The sequence below is a fragment of the Pleurodeles waltl genome, chromosome 4_1 (genome assembly GCF_031143425.1).
Source record: "Pleurodeles waltl isolate 20211129_DDA chromosome 4_1, aPleWal1.hap1.20221129, whole genome shotgun sequence".
Classification (NCBI taxonomy): domain Eukaryota; kingdom Metazoa; phylum Chordata; class Amphibia; order Caudata; family Salamandridae; genus Pleurodeles; species Pleurodeles waltl.
The window spans coordinates 738,340,854-738,363,645 of record NC_090442.1 but is presented as its reverse complement, the minus strand read 5'-3'; the positions used below and the strand labels follow the sequence as shown (position 1 = coordinate 738,363,645).

Below are 22,792 nucleotides of genomic sequence, written 5' to 3'. Positions count from 1 at the left end.
GGAGGACTATCCGAAGGGTAATGAAGGTCACTGGTAAACAATCCATTCATATACTGGAGTCGAAAAAGAACAGAGACATGGCCAGAAAGCATACCGGTGATGGGTGCCCCATTAAAGGAAAGGCACAGTGTCAGTTTTGAAGTCTCTGAAAACTGCAACCCATATGAGGAATAATGCAGGATCAGAACAGGCTTTTTTTCTTTTTCTTCTAAAGAAAAATAAACCAGATTTGGACTATATACAGCTGCCAAAAAATATATACATATTTCATAAACTGCCTTTTCTAAAGAATGATACATGGGTAGGACGATTCAGAGCTTATACCTATTAATCAAGATACCCTAAAGGGACCTCTAATAAGCCATTATGGTAAACTGACCACAAAAAATTAACAGCTATTACTAGCATCATACCCTGTTGTTCTACAGAGTACAAACCAACATCAGCCAAACAATGTATATACATATTTTATTAAAAAGTTATGACAGTTTTTTTCTTTATACACAACTATTTCAGAGGTTATATTCTTAAAGAAGTGGCACGTCATCGGGTTGACAGGCATGCCCAACACATCATCACAACGCAAAACAAAGGTGGGTGGTGCTCGAGGTCAAAAACAGAAATAAAGCTTTGACTGTACTCAAGGGCAAACGGCACCCTATTTTTGTTCATGTATCGCACAGGGTATACCAAATAAAGTTATTAAAAAAGCAATTTCGATGCTGTGGGCACTCACCTGTTGAGGTTTCAGTGGAAAAATCATTTAAATTAAAAAAAATAATAATAACAGATTGATTGTGTTTTTCCATATTCGGGCAAGCCTACGTTTGTAAGGACTATTATAAACTGAGCAGAAAACTAAACTTAAAACAAAGGTGATGGTTTCACCTGTCTTAACTGTGCTCCGCGAGAATTCCTAAGTGTGCACGCAGTAAAGGTGAAAATATACAATTTTAAGTTTTAGAAGCTTGATGGGGTACCAGTGTTACAAAAATAAGTTTGGGGTTTCTTGGACAACTGACAGATGCAACAGATAATACCTAAAAGAAAATGTCAGACAAAATACAACTGCAAATAGAAATGAAACTTTTAAAAGGGTTCCCAAACTGGACTCTTCCCTGAATGCGCAGAACATCACGTATCAAATGATCTTGATCTACGCGCCCATGCACAATTTGCAGCTCTAGGATCTGCCTAACCATCATCTGGTTTGTAAAGCTTGGGCAATCAGATTCACAGATGTCGGTAGTACAACATTTAGACTTTGCTCTGTTACGAAAGTAACTGGAAAAGGGGGAAGATACAATTTTATTCACTGTTGGTATACACAGGAAAATGGCTTTGAAGCCTTCAGTCATTTTGTTTTTTTAGTTGTGCACCTCTAGACAAATGACCTTGGGATACTTAGAGTGATATAAACGTAGGTGTGTACAATGGAAATGTGGGCTCTCATCTCTTACATTTAAGGAAGTTTTCTCAAGCACCGGTCTACTCAGCTTGAAGGATGTCCTACTGTCATATCCTACGCAAGTGGGCCGCTTCCACAAACATATGTTTAATTTCAGGAATGGAGGTTCAGTCTCCTTCTGGTCAAACTATCACTAAACATTCAACGGCATGTGGCAATATCACTGAGATATTTAGACAAGTAAAGCTTGTAGCATTCATATTAAGTGCTATTAATTATTTTTCATGCAGCCTGATCAAGAAAATGTTTGGCTGTTAAGGACGAGAGCATGAAGTACGTCATTATGGTGAGCAAATTCAGCGACCTTTAATTCACTTAGACCTTTATTTTCAATTCCATAAGTCACCTTGCTAACTGCAGACAGGATGGTTGTCCCATAGTAAGGCTTGCTCAATCACATCCATGAAATTCCAGAAGCAAACAAGTTTATCTTATCTTCTACTCAAACATGAGGACTCATCGCAAATTCACTTTTGCACTAAACTTGTGGACAAGTACTACAGTCAAGAGGACAGAGGAGGGATCTTTGGGGTTCATCTGGATGTATAATTTAAGCTTTACAGAGGAACCAAATTTAACCAGATACAATATTTTAGTGGTGTACAAATGGTTGGTTACTATTGAGGAAAAGTTGTCATGCAATGTAGTACCAGAAACTGCATGTGCGATTATCTGCAGTGATCATACTGCAACAACCACACGTTTCTTTAGCATCACTCGAATACCTTACAATATTAGCTTCTCAATGGTTTTCTCCAAAATGTTAAATTTAAGTGAGTGTATGTTCCTTCCGAAGACATGGTCTCACCAGAGATGAGCGATTTTAAAATTATAAAGATCTAAACAACAAAGCAACATTGTGACCTTGCAGCGCCAATGTACTGTTACAAGTTCCTTTTGCAAATTCTGCAATGATTACCAAGAGTTTCCATCAAGCAAGGCTTGAATTTCACATACGAAATACAGGAACAAAAGCCAGTGCTACGATCCCAACCCCTAAGAAAGACCACAAACGCAACCAGGCACTCCTAAGAAAGGCTGATGTGTTGTCTGGTCCAGTGGCAGATACCATAGAAGTTTGCAAAGGAACACTCTTTCCAAATACATTAACGTTCTGGGAGTAGGCATCTTTCTGTGGTTCCAAGGGAGATGCTATTATCTGCTCTCCAGATACAGACCAATCCGAATCTGCAACAGTTAAAATGGTGAAAAGGCTTTACAGGAACAAGTGACCCTTAGGATGTTGCAATATAAAATGCAATAGGAAACAGAACAATAAGAGCTACTGATGTAGGAGTCCAAACATCTGCTTCTACCACTTAATTACCTTAAAATCAAATACATGGTAAAAATAAACAGCAGTGGATTCAGAATTACTGCATTTGTTTTCTCTGATGGCAAGGTAAGTGAGATTCAGATGACAGGGTGACATTTTAAGTGGAAGGATGAGAATATGGTCAAGGAATAAGATGTTAGCATACCAGGCAGAATACATAGCAGTTTAAACATCAAATCCAAAACAGTACATGGCAAATATTCAACTGTTTCTGTTAAGTTAATGAAGCTGTTAATAGGTATTTGTGAAGCCAGTGGCTACCCTGCCAGGACATTCAGCACTGACTATTTAAAAGGTACAACAGAGTTACAATTATCACACTTAACAGAATTACGAAGGGAGGAACATACAAACGTTTTGTATAAATGGGGCAGGGACTTTCGAAAAAGGTCTGCTACTCAATCACCATCATGTAGGGCAGTAAACAGTCAAAACCATAAATGTCAATCACTGTAAACTACTGAGCTCACTAGTCTATAACAATAAACAAAACCTTCGAGCACAACATATGGAAGACCTCAGAACTAAGTACTATTTCATTACATAGTCAAAGGAAAGCTAGTTTCTAGTCATCTTTGAACCACCAGATCTCAAACACCAGCAGAGTACTTGCAAAGATTGTCAACCAACTCATGCCCCTGAATACACCGTAAAGCAAACGATGGCTAGGCTGTCCAAAAAGGAATACCCAGCTAAATTAAACTTTACCTTGCCATTCTAGATACCGTCATCTGATATAAAGCATATTACTTTGACAGTAATCACTGGACCGCCAAGTGTGGAGACATCAGAGCTCCTACATAAAGTCACTGAAGCTTATGTTACTGCTGCCTCATACATAAAGGTGTGACCATGCTATATGCAGATTATCAACCAGTACATGCGTCGAACATGTCATGAGATAAAGGTAGCAGTACTACTGCACAAGCAAAAATCGCCACTTGGAGCTGGCATCTAGGTACTGGAGCATGCACAAGGAAAGTCAGTTTGCCCATGTCACATCCTGAGACCACACTGATGATATAGAGGCAACAGGCATTGCTTTCTACTGCAAAATGTTTTACATTGTTAGACATTCAAATCCCTAATAATCCCCCTTTAGTCTCCCCTCACCCCTCAAATTGCAATGCTTTAGCCTGGACAATAAACCGATATCCACGGCACTTTATTTGGGTTTACCTCTTGGATGAGATCATAGCATTAGCTAGAAACCTTCCCCTTACATATGGCCAATGTAGAAATAGGTTTTAAACCAGGCTGCTAAATATCTTTATCAAGGAAGAATCCGGAAACATTTTTGGCATCACAAATATAAAATCAACAAGAGCTGACTGAACGCTATTTCAGGAAGAAAACTGATGAATGCAACCCAGAGCTGGAAGTACGGAGCACTGGTGGGCAAGTGGATCAATTTCAGTCTTGTGGGCCATTCCCCCCTCATCTTGGTTCCCAACATGGGAGAACAGCAAAAGAAATAAGACTGCACAGAAATGAGATGAGTCAGGTGGTTCTCTAAAATATGGAATGTGCATTTTCAGCTGCCCGGAGAGGACAATAGGTAAGTCATCTGAGACTTAAGTTTGGTGATCAACTTCCTGACATCAGGGAAGAAGATATGAGAGAACCCAGGGTAAAGTTCTCAGAATTACAGGAGGATGCATTAGCTTTACCATCACTGTTTATGGATACTTATCTGGTAAAAATATATCCTTAGTTTATTGTCAAATACTACTTAAAGAAGAAAAGGTTTCATAAGCTACAGTCCAAAGATGTATGCAACACAATAGTTCTAGTCCACCTTGGTTTGCACAAAATAAAATAAGGAAAGTAAGAAATGCATGACACCATGGCTGTTTAAGCAGATCTCCAGGCTCAAACATTTCAGAAGTCAACAGAAGCAATGGATGGTAGACTGAATTAATTTGTACTGACAGCAGCAGTCATGAGAAGCTGGGCTTCAAGCAGCAAATTTGGACATATTTAGGAGAGGAAAGGGAGCAGTGCTATTCTTGTTCTGAGAGATTGTGTCTCTGGTGGTGAAATAAGAGTTTGCTGCTCTCTCCTATCTGGATACATTTGTACAAACGTTCTCACATGATGTATAAAGTGAAAGCAACCATCCCTGACATGGATTTTGGGCAATCTTATTTAGAAGAATAGAGTTCTCGTACCTGAGTGAACATGCATAAGGAATGCGTGGAAGGTGGAGCCAATGCTCAAACATAATGCGACTCCTGATGTGATTCAAAACTGAAGGAGTTTGGCATCAAGTGAGAAAGGGTACAAAGAAGACAGTGTGTAGGGGAATGATGGCACCATTTGCATATGTAGGTGCAAGCACCGTACCCTGCTGTAAGAAAACTAGCCAGGGAGACTTTGCAGAAAAAAAAAACAGGTTCTGGATCCATAACACCGCATTATGGCACGGAACGATGTTCAGAACCTGTAGGGGTAAACACTTTAGAAGGCGCTTCATGAACAAGACAAATTCCAAATTCACTAGCACAAGTGCTAAAAAAAAAACAAGGTAAAAAGGAAAACTAAATCATCCTTTGGTGCCTTGTGTAATCTGTGCTGTGATTGCAAATTTCCGTCATTTAAACCAAGATGCTTATTTCATAAGGTAATTTACTTCAACCAACAAAAATATATAATGCATTTCTTTGTAAATACATTTTTTTTATATTGACACTCATATGAGGCTTGATAGCATAATGAGAAAGGGGTAGTGGCTATGAAAGTTTTGTGCAGTTTGCCTTTCATTTTAACTGCCCATTTCAAGATAGAAAACTATTTTTGGGTGCAAGTTTTGAAATCATTTTGAAGTTTATGCTTCAGGAATCTACAGCAATAGCTGCAAATGGTATTGGATATATTTGAAATCGCTTTCTCCTAGGATCTCTGCATATTTAAGAGCCAAGCTTAGCCTAGATTGACAACAGCAAAGAGCTTGGCAATATCAACAGGTTGAACTCCACACAAGAGAACCTGGGGACTGAAACCACTAGTAGTCAGGTATACATCCTGCTCAGGCAGCAAAACCATGGAAAATCTTAAGTAAAGAAATTAACAAAAAATAGCCATTGAGGTAGGAAATAACACAAATGAAGATACAGAAAGCTTGGTGTTAAGAGGAACTATTGTGTGGTTTTGCAAGCTGTACGTACATTTTATGTGCCCAGAGAGGCCTGTAAGCAGACGTCAATCCTCAAGGTAGAATTAGTAAACTGCTGAAAATATTACATGCACTGGAGAGTCAGTGTAAGAACTACATGAAAAGATGAGGCGTCAAACACTGACAGATGTAATACTAAGGAGCCTTTATAGTGGCTGTTTGGCATACTCTGCTTTCCAAAGGATCCGCTCCATAAATGTGGTTCTTTAAGCAAAGAAAAATGCTTTTCTCTCCCATCACATTTAAAGGTTCGCCAAACATAGTACTTGGACCTAAGTAGCTCGGAATGCCATTGTTAATTCCAATGCTGGTAGACATTTTGAGAGGGTAAAAACAAACTATAATGTGGAGATTAAGCTCTCCAAAGGTGGAGGATATATATATATATATGCACAGCATGAAGGTCTAGAAGAGATTCCAGCTGTTTAAAGATTTAAACTGAACACCTAACCATCTATGCGTCTCCTGCAGTCCATACATAGGGTAAGTCTTCATATACCTTCGCAACTCGAATACTACTGTCATTCTCCTGGCATGAGCTGCACAAAAAACATCGTTTCCCTCTGCCCAAAATACAGCGGTACCAGAACGTTAGTGAAATACACAGTAATTTCAGAAACGTACTGAGTTATGCAGTTGTAGGCAATTATGTAGAAGCAACATTTGTTTTTCCAATGTATGTGCATAAAAATGGCGGGAAAATGAAATAAAAGGCACTCAAACAAGAATCCAGCAAAACGGACGCTGAAAAGATGATCGTACACTTAAGCATACATCAGGGCTTCCTAACGTGCACTTTATCAATGTCCGATTTGTACTTTAGCAAGTGTTCCAAAATCGCCACTTGTGCCCATCATAAACAGCACATTCTGGAAGTCACGTTAGCGCAGCTGTCACATCACCCGATTCATTGGAAGTGCCTCATTGCATATGTTTCACAACTCATTTTCTAGGTGCTCGGAGGAAATCGATAACGCAAAGCTTGGAAGGCGTGAAGCCGAGCAACAACTCATGCCAGGAAACGTACAAAAGAGGTCAGGGTAGGGTTAAGCAAGGATGGGGCGAAGAACTGGTTTAAGTCTGCCTTCAGCAACAGGAGATGGACAATGAAACGAACGATCCCTCACACCCTATCCAAGCAGCCGTGCTACAATAATACGGGGGAAAATGTTACATGAAAACATTGCACAACAACCGAAAGGGACTGAGGGAAGGGGTCCCTCAACTGTAGACAGAGTTTCACCACAGGAGGATATAAGATTTGCTCGAAAAAACTATAAAAAAATGTAAAAAGTTAATATGTTCACACTTCCCCCCCTAACATAACAAAAATATATCTATATATAGTTCATATAACTGAATATCACCACCCATTGTATATATGCCCACCCCTAAATAGCACCTATGGTAACAGCACAAGCAAGCTGCCAGGTCAGCAGTTAAGAAGCACGCCCACGACGGTGCCTGCATCCACCCTTGTGCTCCGACCCAACATACACTAGCTAAAAATGTAAGCGACCGTAACATGATATACAGTTATTACTATCCTTCCCACCAACGGCACAACTGCTAAAGACCTCAGCACGATTACGGACCACAGCTCCATTTAACTGCTCTCTCAATCCCCCTCCAACCCTTGCCCTCCCCAAAAAACCTATGCATCATTCCATTAGTTAACATAAAATAAGGTAACATCTTTATACGTTTTTATTTAGGAAAATAATCATGCTAACGTTGTATTTTATACACCTTTCCAAATGAAACAAAAAAAAGGATTGTGCTCCAAAGATTCAAATAAAAGAATTATATCTCCCCGACCTTGCTGCGTCAATTTCAGTTCTTGAAACAAGCATTATTTTAATTTCCCTAAATTAAAACTTGCAATGACAGGAAAGAGTGTTTTAATGTGTTGGGTGTGCAGGGTAAGATTGCGGAGAACAAAAATAAAAAAGTACTTAAAATAGCTGGTCATGAAGGAGACAATGACATTCAGGAGTCAGTGGCCTGCACAGTGGGTTTTGCTCAATGACCCATAGGTAAACCTAAATTGTGGGCTAAATTGGAGTAGATCGTTGCCAAAAGCATCAGAAAAAATAAAGAAAAAGGCCAACAACATTAAAAACAGATTTCAAACTAGTTGACTCAACAACGAAGCCTGCAGACCCTCAAAAGCAGCTGCTATAAGAGAATCACTTCTCCTGGGCTCTATACTTATAGGGCTTAACGCCATGATGTACGCTTATTCAAACAGAGGGGGGGGGGGGGGGGTCCAAGGTCGCAGTTGTGCTTTAAGGTGAATCACCTTTGCTTAAGAATACAGCCAAAGCATACCAAGGGCTTCCATGGGAGAAATATACAGGTGCCCTCCAACAACAGGTGACTCGATCTTCAAAAGAACCTGCGGCTCCAGCAGCATCGACATCCTGTTACGTATGAACCCCGAGAGGGTACACGAGAGTCGAGCTTGAGTGACCCATCTCTTCAGTTTCATTATCCCATTACAAACCTATATCGAAACATCAACACAGATCACAGCACTACCTTACTAAAAGGGAGGACTAATCACATGTGCTGGCTATGCTTTCTGTGCACGCTAGAAGGATCGGTTCGCGTGTTACTAGATAACTGAATTTTTTCACTCAAATGCCTAGTAGCTTCCTGCAAACTAGGCATGGGAAGAAAATAAATAAATTAAAAAAAAAAAACACATTATCTGGATCCAACTGGTGCCAAAATAAGACCTACATTTTTCACTATGGGAAATACTTGAAATAAACTTAGTTTTACAGTCCAATCTTCAATAAAACAGAAAAAATGGCATTGGGTTTCATTCGCTTATTCCACACCCTTTTGGACAATAACTATGCTGAAAATAACTTATGACGGAAGAAAATATGAAAATGAAATGCCTAGCTGGGTTACCCCCATCACAAGTCGGAAGATGGAAGAGTCAAGGCCATGAGTTACATAGATAGTTCCACTTGGTTTAAGTTTCAAACCACACACAAAATAATCAAGTTTTAACCCCTCGGGCACTGAGGCAGAACGTTTAAATCACTATATAAAACCAAAAAGAAAGCAAAGCAGTAAATATTGACCTCATATGTGCGTGTACACACCTTTAAAGGAATTTACAGCATGTAAAACAGTTTTTGCTGGCATACAAAAATGGGAAAGCCCCATATGATTTCAACGCAAATTTAGTTCTATCCAGATGACTGCATTCAAAGGGGCACACAGACAAATACACTGGTGGTAGCAGGGCCCCCACAGGCTGAGGGGCAGATTCCACATAAAGTGTACTTAGAATCCGGATAAAGTGTCTTTTATGGCTAACATTAATGCTCCAAACTGCTCTGCATTCCCAGTTTTTTTTCCTTTTTAGGTGGAAATATTTCGAAATTACTCCAAGTCAAAAAGAGAATATCCTTAGAAACTCAGAAGGAGCACTAGTCCTTTCCTGGATTATAGCAGAAGCTGGCTTCATTCAGAATCCAATTAAGACTGGGATTTTAGCCTGAGACTGCAGAACATTCCACGTTAGCATCTGGGCTGGTTTCTTTGGGAGAGCCTGTGAAGAGGGCCGTGACCCACACCCTCAGAGTCTACCTATCATCACGGGGGTGGGGTGGGGGGCACGATAGTATTTGGTGTACGGGTCTCACTTCTTTAGGTTGGCGAAGTCTCAGTTGAGCAGAAGTAGGACTTGGCCTACATGAACTGACAATTGCATGCAATGTTGCACACAGCTACCAAAGTGGAATGTGGGAAAACGCAATGCACACTGGGCGGGAAAATGACCAGAAATCAAGATCTAAGTGTGAAATACATATATATGTATACAAAGGTGTCTGTATACATACATACTTCAATGCTATTATTCATAAAAACCTTGTTTAGTAATAAAAAATTGCTTTGTTTAAATATGAATATTATAGTCTGCTTCTCATGGTTAGGAAAAGTCTTTTTTTTTTCTGAAAAGCAGGTCGCTTCTACTACAATTCCATATCCTGCGCCTCGTCCTCCGAAAAGTCAGACATGGAACTTTCTGATGAACTGTCCCCAGTGCCCTCCTCCTGTTCTTTCAGTGCCTCCTCTGTTGCATATTTCTGGATGTACTCTAGGGAAAAGAAAAAAAAAAAGTTTACACACAGAACCATTTTAAGATAGATATCAGAAGCACGTTGCCTATGTGCGTCATTTCACCATTATTTATATAACATGTCTGATTGTGTTTCTTTCAATATCTAAATTGAATCCACAATAGCCAGCGAGTGAAATGGGTCCAGTTTAGGTAAACACATGGTTCATAACAGAATTCAAGGCCAGAACAGAACGAACTGACCTTCACAAGGTGTCTGCCCAATTGACTGACAACTTAGTCTCCAATTTTACTCGTGCTTCTGTGCACTTGCACCGACTTTCAGACAGTACCAGTATGAAGTTGATGACTCAGCACTGGACTCTTAATGAAATCTCTAAAACCATTTTGCTAAATACTGTTCTAATCCCTTATGTAGCTCAACTCTAATCCCATATGTACTCCATTATCCCAATTCAAGCTTCCCTTAGGTCTGGCATGCTAACCTTGCATTAGCGAGACAGCACTTTTCAAGGAAAAGCAACTACATAGTCACCAGTACTGCTCCTTGGTTTTTGCCGGCTAAGACGAAAGCAGCAGCTTAAACATAGGCATGCAACAGAGCCTGCCAAAGGGACACTACTGCCAATGTGGAACGTCTCCAATCCCTTAGTCCAATAGTCTAGACAGATCCCATCTTCGTGAAAGTACGCACCTGGCAGCGGCACTTTTAACTATGATGGGAACAGTGATGGGAAGAAAATCTTATTTACCTGTAACAATCAAATAAACAGGCATTGGCAAAGACAAAAGGCCTGGTGTTGCACGCCAAACTTTTGGTTTTCTCAATGCTTGATTTTTTTGTCATAGTTTCTGAAAACTTTGAGCTGCCATGCCCATGCCTACAAAAAAAATAAACATTGGCTAAAAGCAAAAAATGTTTTTTGCCTACAAAAAAACAACAACATGTTTTGCCATAGTAGTCCCTTGCACCGAAGGGAGCTACTCTGTCGAATACTGTCACTTACAGTAAATGTAACCAATGTCTGAAGTGGGCTGGTTCATTGCCTGTAATAGGTTTGTATCTTGTGTTGGCATCTCGTGACATAGCACAAGACGCACAGAGCAGTTAGTTTGTTTAGTTTTAATGTTGGCCAGGCATTCTAGGTTCAGGTCCATTGCGAGTGGTGGTCAGTTACTTCTGACTGTCCGCTACTCTGGACGTATGCGAGCCTGGTTGTGGGCTCATGTTCGCCAAATCATAATAAACTACTATTCAACCTCTACTCTGGGTCCAGATCATCCTTACTCCACATATTTGGCGATGAGAGAAAACGTTTAAGGAGCTCACCGACATGTTTTCTCCACAAAAACCCAGTTCTCCGTCCATTGCGCCTTTCAATGGAGTCCTGTGGGATCTCATTTTCTTCGGAGCCGCTGTGGGGATCTCATCAGCCGAATCATCCGTCACCGGAGCTTTGTTTTGAGTTGCATTTCGCATATTTCAAGCCGTTTGAGGGCACAAGCGCTCACGGTACAGATGCACACGAGGTTTAAACGCAGGAGAGCTTACAGTACAGTGGGCAAACCACACAAGCTTACGCACGCACAAGATGCTGCAGCACAAGCCCAATCACCGTCAGAAAACTAGGTGTTCAGACACAGGGCTGCCATCTTGCGGGTTTGGATTCACTCCTTCTCCACAGTAATCAGCCGCCAAAATCAGTAACAGGCATATCTGTTCGACTGGTCATCAACTACATATTTGCTTATGTTGTGTTCTACGTGACAGGTACACCTTCAATAAAATAGTCTGTCATGGTATTTAAATGAATTTAAGTGCCAAAACTCATCGGTGACAGGCACACCTCTCAACCTAGTTAGGTACTGTACATTATGTAACTTGAGGAGTATTTCCGAAACAATTCTAACATGTTTTAGTTCTTCCTCTGCCTTTATTCCCTCTTCTAGATCCTTGTCAATTTGTTAAACATACTTATTGATACTTTAAGGTATTACTAGTATTGCTAGCTACTTGTCTATTTGGGTTATGTGACTCATAGTAAGTAGAATAACATTAATTTTGAAAATTCAATGGCACTTTCAAACATATTGCAATCCTCTCAATTAACAACATTCCTGCAGAATCCAGAAAAAACACCAGTTGATTGGAAACATTGGTCTCACAAATTTGAAAATCACTTAGTTGTCATTGATGCAACACAATTAGATCCTAAAAGGAAAATGCCACTTCTCTTCAGCCACTTAGGTCATGGTGGGCAGCAGATATTTGATAACGTACCAGAACTGGATACCCCATCTGAATCCTTTGGCACCTGAAATGAGTATGCTGAAGGAGTAGCGAGATTGACGAACACGTTTTAGGAAAAATCCAGTGTACGTTTGGAGCAATTCCATAAAAAAAAAAATGCAAACAAGGTATTGAGGAATCAACTGAGGACTACATATCAGCCTTAAGGAAACTAGATTCCTCTTGCAATTTTGGGTTTACGCTTGACATCTACATCAGGGATCAATCTGTTTACAGCTGTGTGTCGAAATAAATACAAGAACGTTTATTAAGTTGCAGGGATCCCACCCTAAATGAAGTAATTGATATTGCCAAGGGGACTGAAAGAAGCATTGTTTCAGGCAAACTGATTACTAATGAGGTCTCACAGTAAGCATCTTCTATAGATATCCCTGAAGGGGCAGACAGTGCAGCTGCCATTCACGCAAAGAATAAAACTATAAGTCCCAGTCCACAAAAGAATGTGGGTGTATAGTATCGGTATGGATCTAAAACGCACCTAGCAAACAATTCAAAATGTCCTGCTATCAACAAAATGTGACATTTAAAAGAGAATGTAAGAATTCTAAACTACAGTTTAGAGTTAGTAGTATTGAGATAGACACTGAAAAATGTACCAATGCCTTAGCAGTTACGGTCACACACCGCTTTAGATGAGGAATCCGTAGCAGACAAGGTTAAAGGACCATTGTGTCAAGCCAAAATTGGAGATGATTCCTTAACCATGGTCGATTCAGGGTCCCCGATTATTTCAGACTTGTTGGAACAATACTCCTTTAATTATTTAGTGTGTTAATCCCAAAGCATTCGGAGAACAAGATATACAAATGTTAGGGTACTTTGTTGAGCTCCAAACTTGTCTGGGTAGGAACAGCATTACAAAGATTTATGTGGCAGTGAGGGATTGAGGACAAATATTGGATAGAAGGACCAAGCTAGTCTGGGTAAGATGCTAATTCCAGGTTCTGACAACCCCAGTTGTGTTCTTTGACAGTCATGTATCTTTTATTGAAACTGAGGATGTGTTGTCTGTGAACAATGTTATTTCTACATTTCCACAGGTATTCTCCGAAAGGATAAGTAATAATATCAAATTTGAACACCGCATAAAGCTTATAAAGAATTCTAATCCAATGGTACACAAAATGAGACCTGTCCCAATGAGTGTTAGGAATGGATTAAAAATTTGTTAGAAAAACTGAGTTCAGAAGAAGTCATACACGCCACAGAGTCACAGTGGGTTAGCCCAGTAGTTATTGTTAGGGAAAAAAACTGGAGAAATCTGTTTATGTGTGGATTCACGCACATTAAATGAAAACATAATAGTTCACGGTCATCCTCTATCCAAAGTACAAGAATTACTAGCCAATTTGGGTGGTTTAAAAGTATTTTACCTACTTGACGACAAATTAGCGGTACTACCAGATTCCACTTGCTGCAGAGTCCAGATTTTACCACCTTCATCACTCCACTTACACATTTTTATGAATACCCTTTGCTTTGGTCTCTGCAGCAAGTGTGTTCCAAAACTTTATGGGCACTATTTTGGTCGGAATTCCTGGGGGTCAAGCCTTTCAAGAGGATGATCTCATTTTTGCAGAATGTGCCAGAGAGCATAATCTAATTCAGGAAAAAGTATTGAGAAAATCTGCAGAGGTGGACATCTCTTTGTGAAAGGACAAATGCAACCTTTTGGTCAATCAGTTAGATTACTTGGGTCATTGCATTTTGGATTTGGGAATTAAGCCGAAATTGTAATTAGTACAGGCAATATAAGAAGCAGTTCCACCGAACAACAGAGATATGTTACATTTGTTTCTGGGCCTCTGAAAATTATTCACAGTTCATTCATGGTTATTAAGAATGCTTCTCAAAAAAGAAAAAAAATATTTGGTCTGATGGCGCTCCAGAGGCATTTAAAAAAAAAAAAAATCTTTGATAATGACAGCACCTATTCTGTCAGCATTTACAGCAGGGAAGCCAAGTTTTTAATGGATGATGCTTGCCAACTGGGATTAGATGCAGTGCTTTCTCAATGGGTCAATAATAAAGAACAGACTATCGCCTTTGCTTCACGGTCTTTCAGTGCCACTGAAACCAATTACAGCACTATAGAGTGTGAAGCATTGGCTTGTTCATGGGCTGTAAAAAAAAAAAATCAAGACTTATATGTGGGGCACACAATTTGATGTCTTTACTGACCGTAAGCCATTAATATATATGCTCAATGGCAACGGGACAGGGAAAGCATCTGCCAGATTGATAAGAATGTTATAAAAGCATCATGAGTAAAACTTTGGCATCAAGCATATTCCGGGTGGAAATTCCACTGCAGATTGTTTGACACAGATGCCACTGAATATGTGAGATGATGGTAATCAAATTGATGACGTGGATGTGTTGTGGCACTTGTAGGGGATGGGTGTGCTGAGCAATGTTTTGGGGTGTCAAAAAGGAGTGGCTGGAAGCTTTAGGAAAAGATGTATTGTTGCAGGAAGTTATCAAATTTATTAAAACAGGATGGCCAAATAATAGAAATTTGGAGTTCAGTTTGAAGAATTATGGACGAGTATCTGATGAACTTTCGTTGGTTGATAGTTTTCTATCCAGACATGATTTGTTAATTCCACCAGTGAATCTTAGAAAGTCTTTATTTGATAAATCACATGAGGAACATTTGGGGGTTTCAGCTACCTCACGGAACAGTAAACAGATTTATTGGTGGCCAGGTTTAGATGCTCAAATAAATAAATACATCGCTGAGTGCAAGACATACTTGGTCTTGGACAAACACTAGAAAACTGCAAAATCTAATAGCAATCAGTACCATTACCAGATGGACCACAGGAAAATATTTGGGGACAGGCACTAATTTTTCATAACAGACTTTGCCCCAGATGAAAACTGAGAATAACAGAAAAGGAGAAGTAGGAGAAAGAGAGAGGCAAAAACTGAGACAAAACGAAGCAGGGATGAAAATAAGAATGAGAAAGAGAAAAAGACAAAGAGTCAGATAAAGATGCAGTGTCTGGTGGTGCATAGGAGCGGCATGACTATGCAGCCTTGGTATTCTGCACCTTGACCAAAGATAGTGCTAACTGTGCGATTCTGAACTAAATTTTGAGCCTGTTCTCTTACTCTCTTACAAATTAAGCACTGCTCCCACTCCTGAAAAAATAACTGTGCTCTCTTACAGCAGTGAAATGAAGTGAAGAACAGAACTTCAGGAATCTCGCAGTTTCATATGAAAACCACAAAATCCATGTACACAACCAGTCATTGCAGGTCAGAGGGTTAATCTAGAGAAATACCAAATAGTTTTAGGAATCTCTATCATACGAGAAAGAGGAGACCTTTCGGAGTGCACGAATAGATCTGGTTATGAACAAATGTAATTGGTTCTTATGTAGAATAACATTCCATCACAACCGGGGCACTGACTGCCCACTAGGAACAGTGTATATAAGAACAAGAAACAAATCTGAAACATCCGTTTAAATATAAATGTAGCACGAGTTTTGGATGGGAAATTACTCTGATGACTGGGTCTGATGTTGGCATTGAGCCGGCATTGCATTTTAGAGTGTGTTTTACTAGAAGATCCTGATTATTTACTGCAAGACACCAAATCAGCCCGGACTTAAAGGTTGAGTAGAGGCTCTTTTTCGGCAATCCGCATTTAAAACCCTTCATGAATTCCATTTAAAAATGGAGATTCTCAGCAGGACTCTTTACAGCGAGTCCATAACTTGGTATGTGGAGGTCAGCTTACAACATCTAGGACTAGCTGAGTAAGGCTTTAAACAGGACCGGGAGAAAACTAACGTGCACAAAGACACCGGCAACAACTAAGCTACTTGCAGAAGATGAACTTCTTCCACCTCTACTAACTTGGATTTCCTTAGAAGTCTGACAAAAGATCATAGTCATAAAACTCGAAGGAAATGTGGTGGCCAACTTTCATGTATCAAATTACAAAACTGAATTTCCCACCTAGAGATCTTGTTCACTTCAGGTGAAGTAGAGTACTTCTAGTACTTGATTTAGTGGAGGCTAACCAGATGACTTTTTGCACTCTGCAGCAGGGCCATATTTTGATGCCTTTCATTGCTAAACAGCAGGAAGGAAAGGAAGAGACCAAGTGTCACAATAGGATGCAGAATCCAACTTGACCAGTAATACACTATGCTGCTGTTTCCCTCCTTTGTCGCTTTAAGGTTAAAGAGCACTCAAGCACAATGATGAGCACCAAAACCTTTTCATGACTTTCTCCTGTTGAGATTGAATATTTTGATCAGCATAAACGCACTGCAATGTAACACTGCATTCTGATACCATACCTTTAATTTTTTGTTTGTATTCTTCTGGTCGGTGAAGGTACATCGCTGCAGCGTCTCCATTAAGAGGATCTATGGGATTAGGGTAAGCCAGTAGCTGGGGCAAGAAGGACTCAAATATGTTGGTCAGATCTGAAAAAGAAGACCAGAGAAATTAAGAGATTCAGGCAAGTCAAAACTGTCCTATTTAATTCAGATAAATAAAACTCTGAAATACTGTACAAATCCAATCATCAAGTACATCAGATTTTAAATGTTGAAAACGCAAGCCATATTGCATCCAAAAATACAACATTTGAAACCTACAAACAGGTAGATTTAGTAGTAGTAGTAGTAGCAGCTTTAGATGAACTTGGACTGATCTCAGATACAGGTACTGCGCCAGCACTTACTTTATTGGTTTGTCTGCGAGGCTTAAGTGTCAAGGAAACCGTGTTTTCCAGGTTCCAGGGTTTTTTAATTTCACATACTTAGAAGGCAGTATTTTCTTCTTGTGCCTTCAGTATGCGACTGTGTAAATGCAGAGTGCCTCAGTGTTTTATTCAGTCTCCTCCAGTATGTTATGTACTCTTCCGCTGGCTCACCCGATTCAGTCATTCGGCTCCCCTTTGTGTATGCTGATGAATACCTAAGTTAACTAATGATCTTGATGCCAGTGCTAGTAATGTGTTGACTTGTTTACAATAGGTTGAGGGTTTAATGAGCAGTAAATCAGCTGAAGTCCAACTGGCTCAATTAGGTGTCTGAGAACTTGTGCCTAGTTTCCAAATACTAAATACATGTAATGGCCAAATTTAATTCTCAATGGTCAGAAATTATACTAAGGGCCTAATTTAGAACTCAGCTGGTGGGTTACTCCGTCATAAAGGTGACAGATATCCCGGCTGCCGAAATCTAAATCTCAATCTATCCTATAGGATTTGGATTGCGGCAGATGGGATACCAGTCACTGTTGTGACAGAGTAACCTGTCTGCCGGTTTCTAAATTGGGCCCCAAGTCCTCCACAGGAAACTCACATCTACTTGGCTATTTTACACTACTATCATATCCTTTGCCAAGCAGTCCGTCTCCAGGATCAGCTCACCTCTCCCTTTTCCTCCCGGTAAGGTTTACAGAATTGTATATAAATACATCAAAGAGCGAAGATGTATATGCAGTATCACAGGCAAGTCATTTGTAAGATATATGGATATGTGTAGCTGCATTTATGCTATCATTCAGTCTGTGGAGATGGAAGGAAGTTAAAGGGGGATTTACTAAAACCATCCTCGAACTCAGGATCTACACAGGTTTCAAAGTTCTAGTGTATGGGCACAGCAGCTGAGAGTCACATGCACATTTCTAACATTTTAATACCTGCATTTTTAACTAGATGTGCCTTTGAATCCCAAGAAGGGTTATGTTACTTACCCCGTATGCATCTGTTCGTGGCATGGCATGAAGTACTGTAGATTCACATGCTCTGCACACTCCCACCATCTAGTGTTGGGTCCGGAGTGGTAGAAGTAGTTTTTCTTCCAAGAAGTGTTTCGAGTAACGAGATTGAGTGACTCCTCATCTCAGTGATATTGCGCATGGACATCAACTCCTTTGTTAGATTGTCTTCCCACAGACGGGTGAGAAAGGAGCGAAAGGTATGTGTAGGAGAAGAGATGTCCATGCTAAATGTAATTACATGTTTACATACATATACAGTGTAACTGCAATGGCCACAGGCACCCGGGGAGGGCGCATGTGAATCTAGAGCACTAAATGCCACGAACAGATGCTTACTGGGTAAGTAGCATTTTCTGTTCTATGTCATGTGTGGCTGTAGACACACATTCTTTGCATAGACTGCAAAGCAGTCCCTCCATAAAAGCGGTGGCTAGCCTGTAGGAGTTGCAATTGACTGATAGCGTTCGTAGCACAGCCTGGCCAAAATTGGCTTGCTGGTGTGCTAGCACATTCACACAGTAGTGCTTTGTGAATGTGCCAGCTGGAGGAATGTTTCCAAGAAAGGCCACAGTAGCACATTTTTTCCAATTAGAATGTACTCTAGGGATAATAGGTAACAATCGCTTTGCTTTGGCGTAACAAGTTTGTATACATTTAACTATCCATCTACATATGCCAGTTTTTGGATATTGGACTGTCTTTGTGAGATACTGAAAAAGCTACAAAGAGCTGTTTAAACTCTTTGGTTTTGTTAATGTAAAACATGACTGCTCTTTTCACATCTAGGCTGTGGAGAGCTCTTTTTGTAATGGAGTCAAGTCACGGAAAGAAGACGGGTAGTTCAATGGACTGGTTTAAGTGAAACTGTGATACTACTTTAGGTAGGTACTTAGGGTTAGTGAGAAGCACTACCTTATCCCTATGAATCTGGAAGAACGGTTCTTCCAAGGGTAGTGCCTGAAGCTCAATGACACGCCTGAGTGATGTGATGGCAAGTAAGCAAGCTGCCTTCCAAGACAGGTACTGAAGTGGACATGAATGGAGGAGTTCAAAAGGTGGAACCATGAGTCTGCTAAGCACAAGGTTGATGTTTCACAATGGTACAGGGGAAACCCTAGGTGGAAAGACCTGTTTGAGGCCTTCCCTGCCTTAATGACTGGGATTATGAACAAAGAAATATGTTGTCTGTTCTTTAAACATGCAGCTAATAGCTGCAATATGTAGGCAAAAGGAAGTGTATGCTAGATTTGTTTTTTGTAAGTGGAGCAAATAAACAATCTCTTGAGCAGTAGCTTTCAAGGGGTCAATATGTTTGGGTTGACCGTAGCAAACAAAATGTTTCCATTTTGAAGCATAACAGGCTTGAATTGTGGGTCTACGGGCTTCACTGAGAAAGTCCATACATTCTGCATGCAATCCCAATTAACGAAACTCTATGACCTCAGGAGCCATAGCCCAAAGTTGAGTGACTTAGGGTCTGGATGTCAGATTTGTCCTTGATTTTGAGGGAGAAGGTCAGGCCTATTGCGGAGTTTGTCGTGGGAGACTACTGAGAGGTCTAGAGGTGTGGTGAACCATGGCTGACATGCCCAAGTGGGAGCTTCAAAGATCATGGTGAGAGACATTTTCCTGATCCTCTGAATCAGATATGGAATTAGAGGGAGAGGTGGAAAAGGGTAAGCAAATATCCATGACCAATTCATCCATACAGCAATGCCCTTGGATAGAGTGTGTGGGTATCTGGAGGTGGCGATTAGGTATTTTGCGTCTTCTGCTGTGGCGAAAAGTTCCATCTGAGGAGTTCCCACTTTGCAAGGTATGGTTGAAGGACTTTTGGGTGGAATTCCCAATTGTGGGGCCTTGTTGCTGCATCCTGCTGAGCAGGTCTGCAAAGTTGTTGTCCGTCCTTGTAAAATACTGCGCCACAAGGTGTATGTGGTGGTGGAGGACCCACTTCTATATTGTTTGAGAGAGTTGTGACAATTGGGACGACTGTCTCCCCCCCCCCCCTCTTTTTGCAGAGAATACATGGCTGTCATGTTGTCTGTTCGTACTAAGACAACCTTGTGAGATGGGTGATGAATGAAGGCTTTGAGGGCTAGAAGAACGAGTTACTTACCTTCGGTAACGACTTTTCTGGTGGATACATTAGCTACCTGTGGATTCCTCACCTCATGAATACTCCCATGGCGCCAGCATTCTACGGAAATCTTCTTACTAGTCTCTGCACGTCGACGAGGACGTCACTGTCTCGCACGCGACGCCGTCTGACGTCATACAGGCAATAAGAGGTCCTCGACGACGTGCGGACGTCAGTACCAATCATTTTTTACGTGCATGAGAACAACCAGGCAATGCAATGAAAGAACAAAGCAACATCCATTATAATGTAAAAATACACCACATTGTATGAATAACTGTAAATCTTTTTATGTACATATATATATATATATATATATAAAACTCTCTCTTTTAAAATATATACACACACCAAGTATATACATAAAGATATATAGACATATACCTACATATATATAAATATATTATATATATACATCTATTGCACCCTCAAAGACCAAGAGGAGCACACTCAAGGATTACTTGGCAAGACCATAAAGGCAACGGGGAGGCGGGTGGGACCGTGAGGAATCCACAGGTAGCTAATGTATCCACCAGAAAAGTCGTTACCGAAGGTAAGTAACTCGTTCTTCTGATGGATACAACTACCTGTGGATTCCTCACCTCATGAATAGAGTCCCAAAGCAGTACCACGCCCGGCGGTGGGTGCCTAAATGGTCAAACCAAGAAATCCTGCAGCACTGACCGTGCAAAATGGCCGTCCCTTCTAACCTCAGAATCTAAACAGTAATGTTTTGCAAAAGTGTGAAGGGACGACCAAGTTGCGGCCTTGCAGATGTCGACCACAGGAACACCTCTGGCTAAGGCCGAAGTGGCCGACTTAGCTCTGGTGGAATGAGCTCTAATGCCCTCAGGAGGATCCTTCTTTGCCAAAGAGTAACATATTTTAATGCAAAGAACAACCCACCTGGATAGTGTTCTCTTGTGGACTGCCTTTCCTCTCCTCTTGCCCACGTATCCAATAAACAGCTGATCCTCCAGCCTGAAATCCTTTGTTCTATCGATAAAGAAGCTCAACGCTCTCTTTGGGTCCAGACGGTGCAGTCTTTCTTCCTCTTTGGAAGGATGAGGCGGAGGATAGAACGTGGACAAAGTAATTGCCTGAGCCAAATGGAAGGGTGAAACAACCTTCGGGAGGAAAGCAGCCTTGGTCCTCAACACCACCTTATCCCCATAAAAAGTTGTATAAGGGGGTTTTACTGATAAGGCCTGCAACTCACTCACTCTCCTTGCTGATGTTATAGCTATCAGGAAGACTGTTTTTAAAACCAAATACCTCAAGGGGCAAGAATGCATAGGTTCAAAAGGGGACCCCATAAGGAAAGTCAGGACTAAGGACAAATCCCATTGCGGCATAACGAATGGCTTTGGAGGATATTGATTTAGAAGACCTTTCAAGAATCTGATAACAATAGGGGATTTAAATAAAGATGGTTGGTCTGGAAGACATATGAAGGCTGACAAGGCCGATAAATAACCTTTAATGGTAGCCACTGCACAGCCTTTCTGCGCCAGAGATAGAGCAAAAGACAAAACGTCCGATAGATGAGCATGTAAAGGATCAATCTGCCTCTCTCCACACCACGCAACAAATTTAGACCACCTATTAGCGTAGATAGATTTAGTGGAGTGTCGCCTGGCCGCTAATATAACATCCACTACCTCAGGCGGGAGAGAGAAGGAACTCAGGTTGCCCCGTTCAATCTCCAGGCATGTAGGTGCAGACTCTGGAGGTTGGGGTGTAGAACCTGCCCCTGCGACTGTGAGAGGAGGTCTGCCCTGAAAGGGAGACGGAGCGGCGGGCACGTTGAGAGTTGGAGAAGGTCGGAGTACCACACCCTCCTTGGCCAATCCGGAGCTATTAAGATTACTAGAGCCCGGTCTTGGCGAATCTTCCTCAATACTCGAGGAATCAAGGGTATGGGAGGAAACGCGTAAAGCAACTGGCCGCACCAGGTCATTTGAAACGCGTCCCCCAACGCTTCCTGCATCGGATACTGAAGGCTGCAGAACAACGGACAATGCGCGTTCTCTCGAGTGGCGAACAGATCTACCCGAGGAAACCCCCACTTGTGGAAGATTAAACGGACTTGATCTGGATGGAGACGCCACTCGTGGTCTGCCGAGAAGTGGCGACTGAGACTGTCCGCACGCACGTTCAAGACTCCGGCCAGATGGTTTGCTATCAAGCAAATCCGATGGTCCTTTGCCCAGGACCATAGTCGAAGAGCTTCTCTGCAGAGAAGGTACGACCCCACTCCTCCCTGCTTGTTTATGTACCACATCGTGGTAGTATTGTCCGTTAGGACCTGTACCGACTGACCACGAAGGGAAGGGAGGAAGGCCTTGAGAGCCAGACGTACAGCCCGTAACTCTAACAGATTGATGTGAAAAATCTGTTCCTCTGGAGACCAAAGACCTTTGATCTCCAGATCCCCCAGATGAGCTCCCCACCCTAGAGTGGAAGCATCCGTTATGACTGTGGCCACTGGTGGCGACTGCTGGAA

General features: G+C 41.2%; 1 protein-coding gene across 1 annotated transcript in view; it reads right to left on the bottom strand.

Annotated features, from left to right (window-relative positions):
- Positions 1-451: 451 nt before the first annotated feature.
- UBE2H (ubiquitin conjugating enzyme E2 H) overlaps positions 452-22,792 on the bottom strand; it is a 315,337-nt gene continuing 292,996 nt past the window's right edge. Inside the window, exons 6-7 of the mRNA XM_069229338.1 lie at positions 16,712-16,840; positions 452-10,099 (exon numbers count right to left, since the gene is read on the bottom strand). Of these exons, the coding sequence (XP_069085439.1) occupies positions 9,975-10,099; positions 16,712-16,840 (254 nt within the window). The 3' untranslated portion in view covers positions 452-9,974. The remainder of the gene's footprint in view (positions 10,100-16,711; positions 16,841-22,792) is intronic.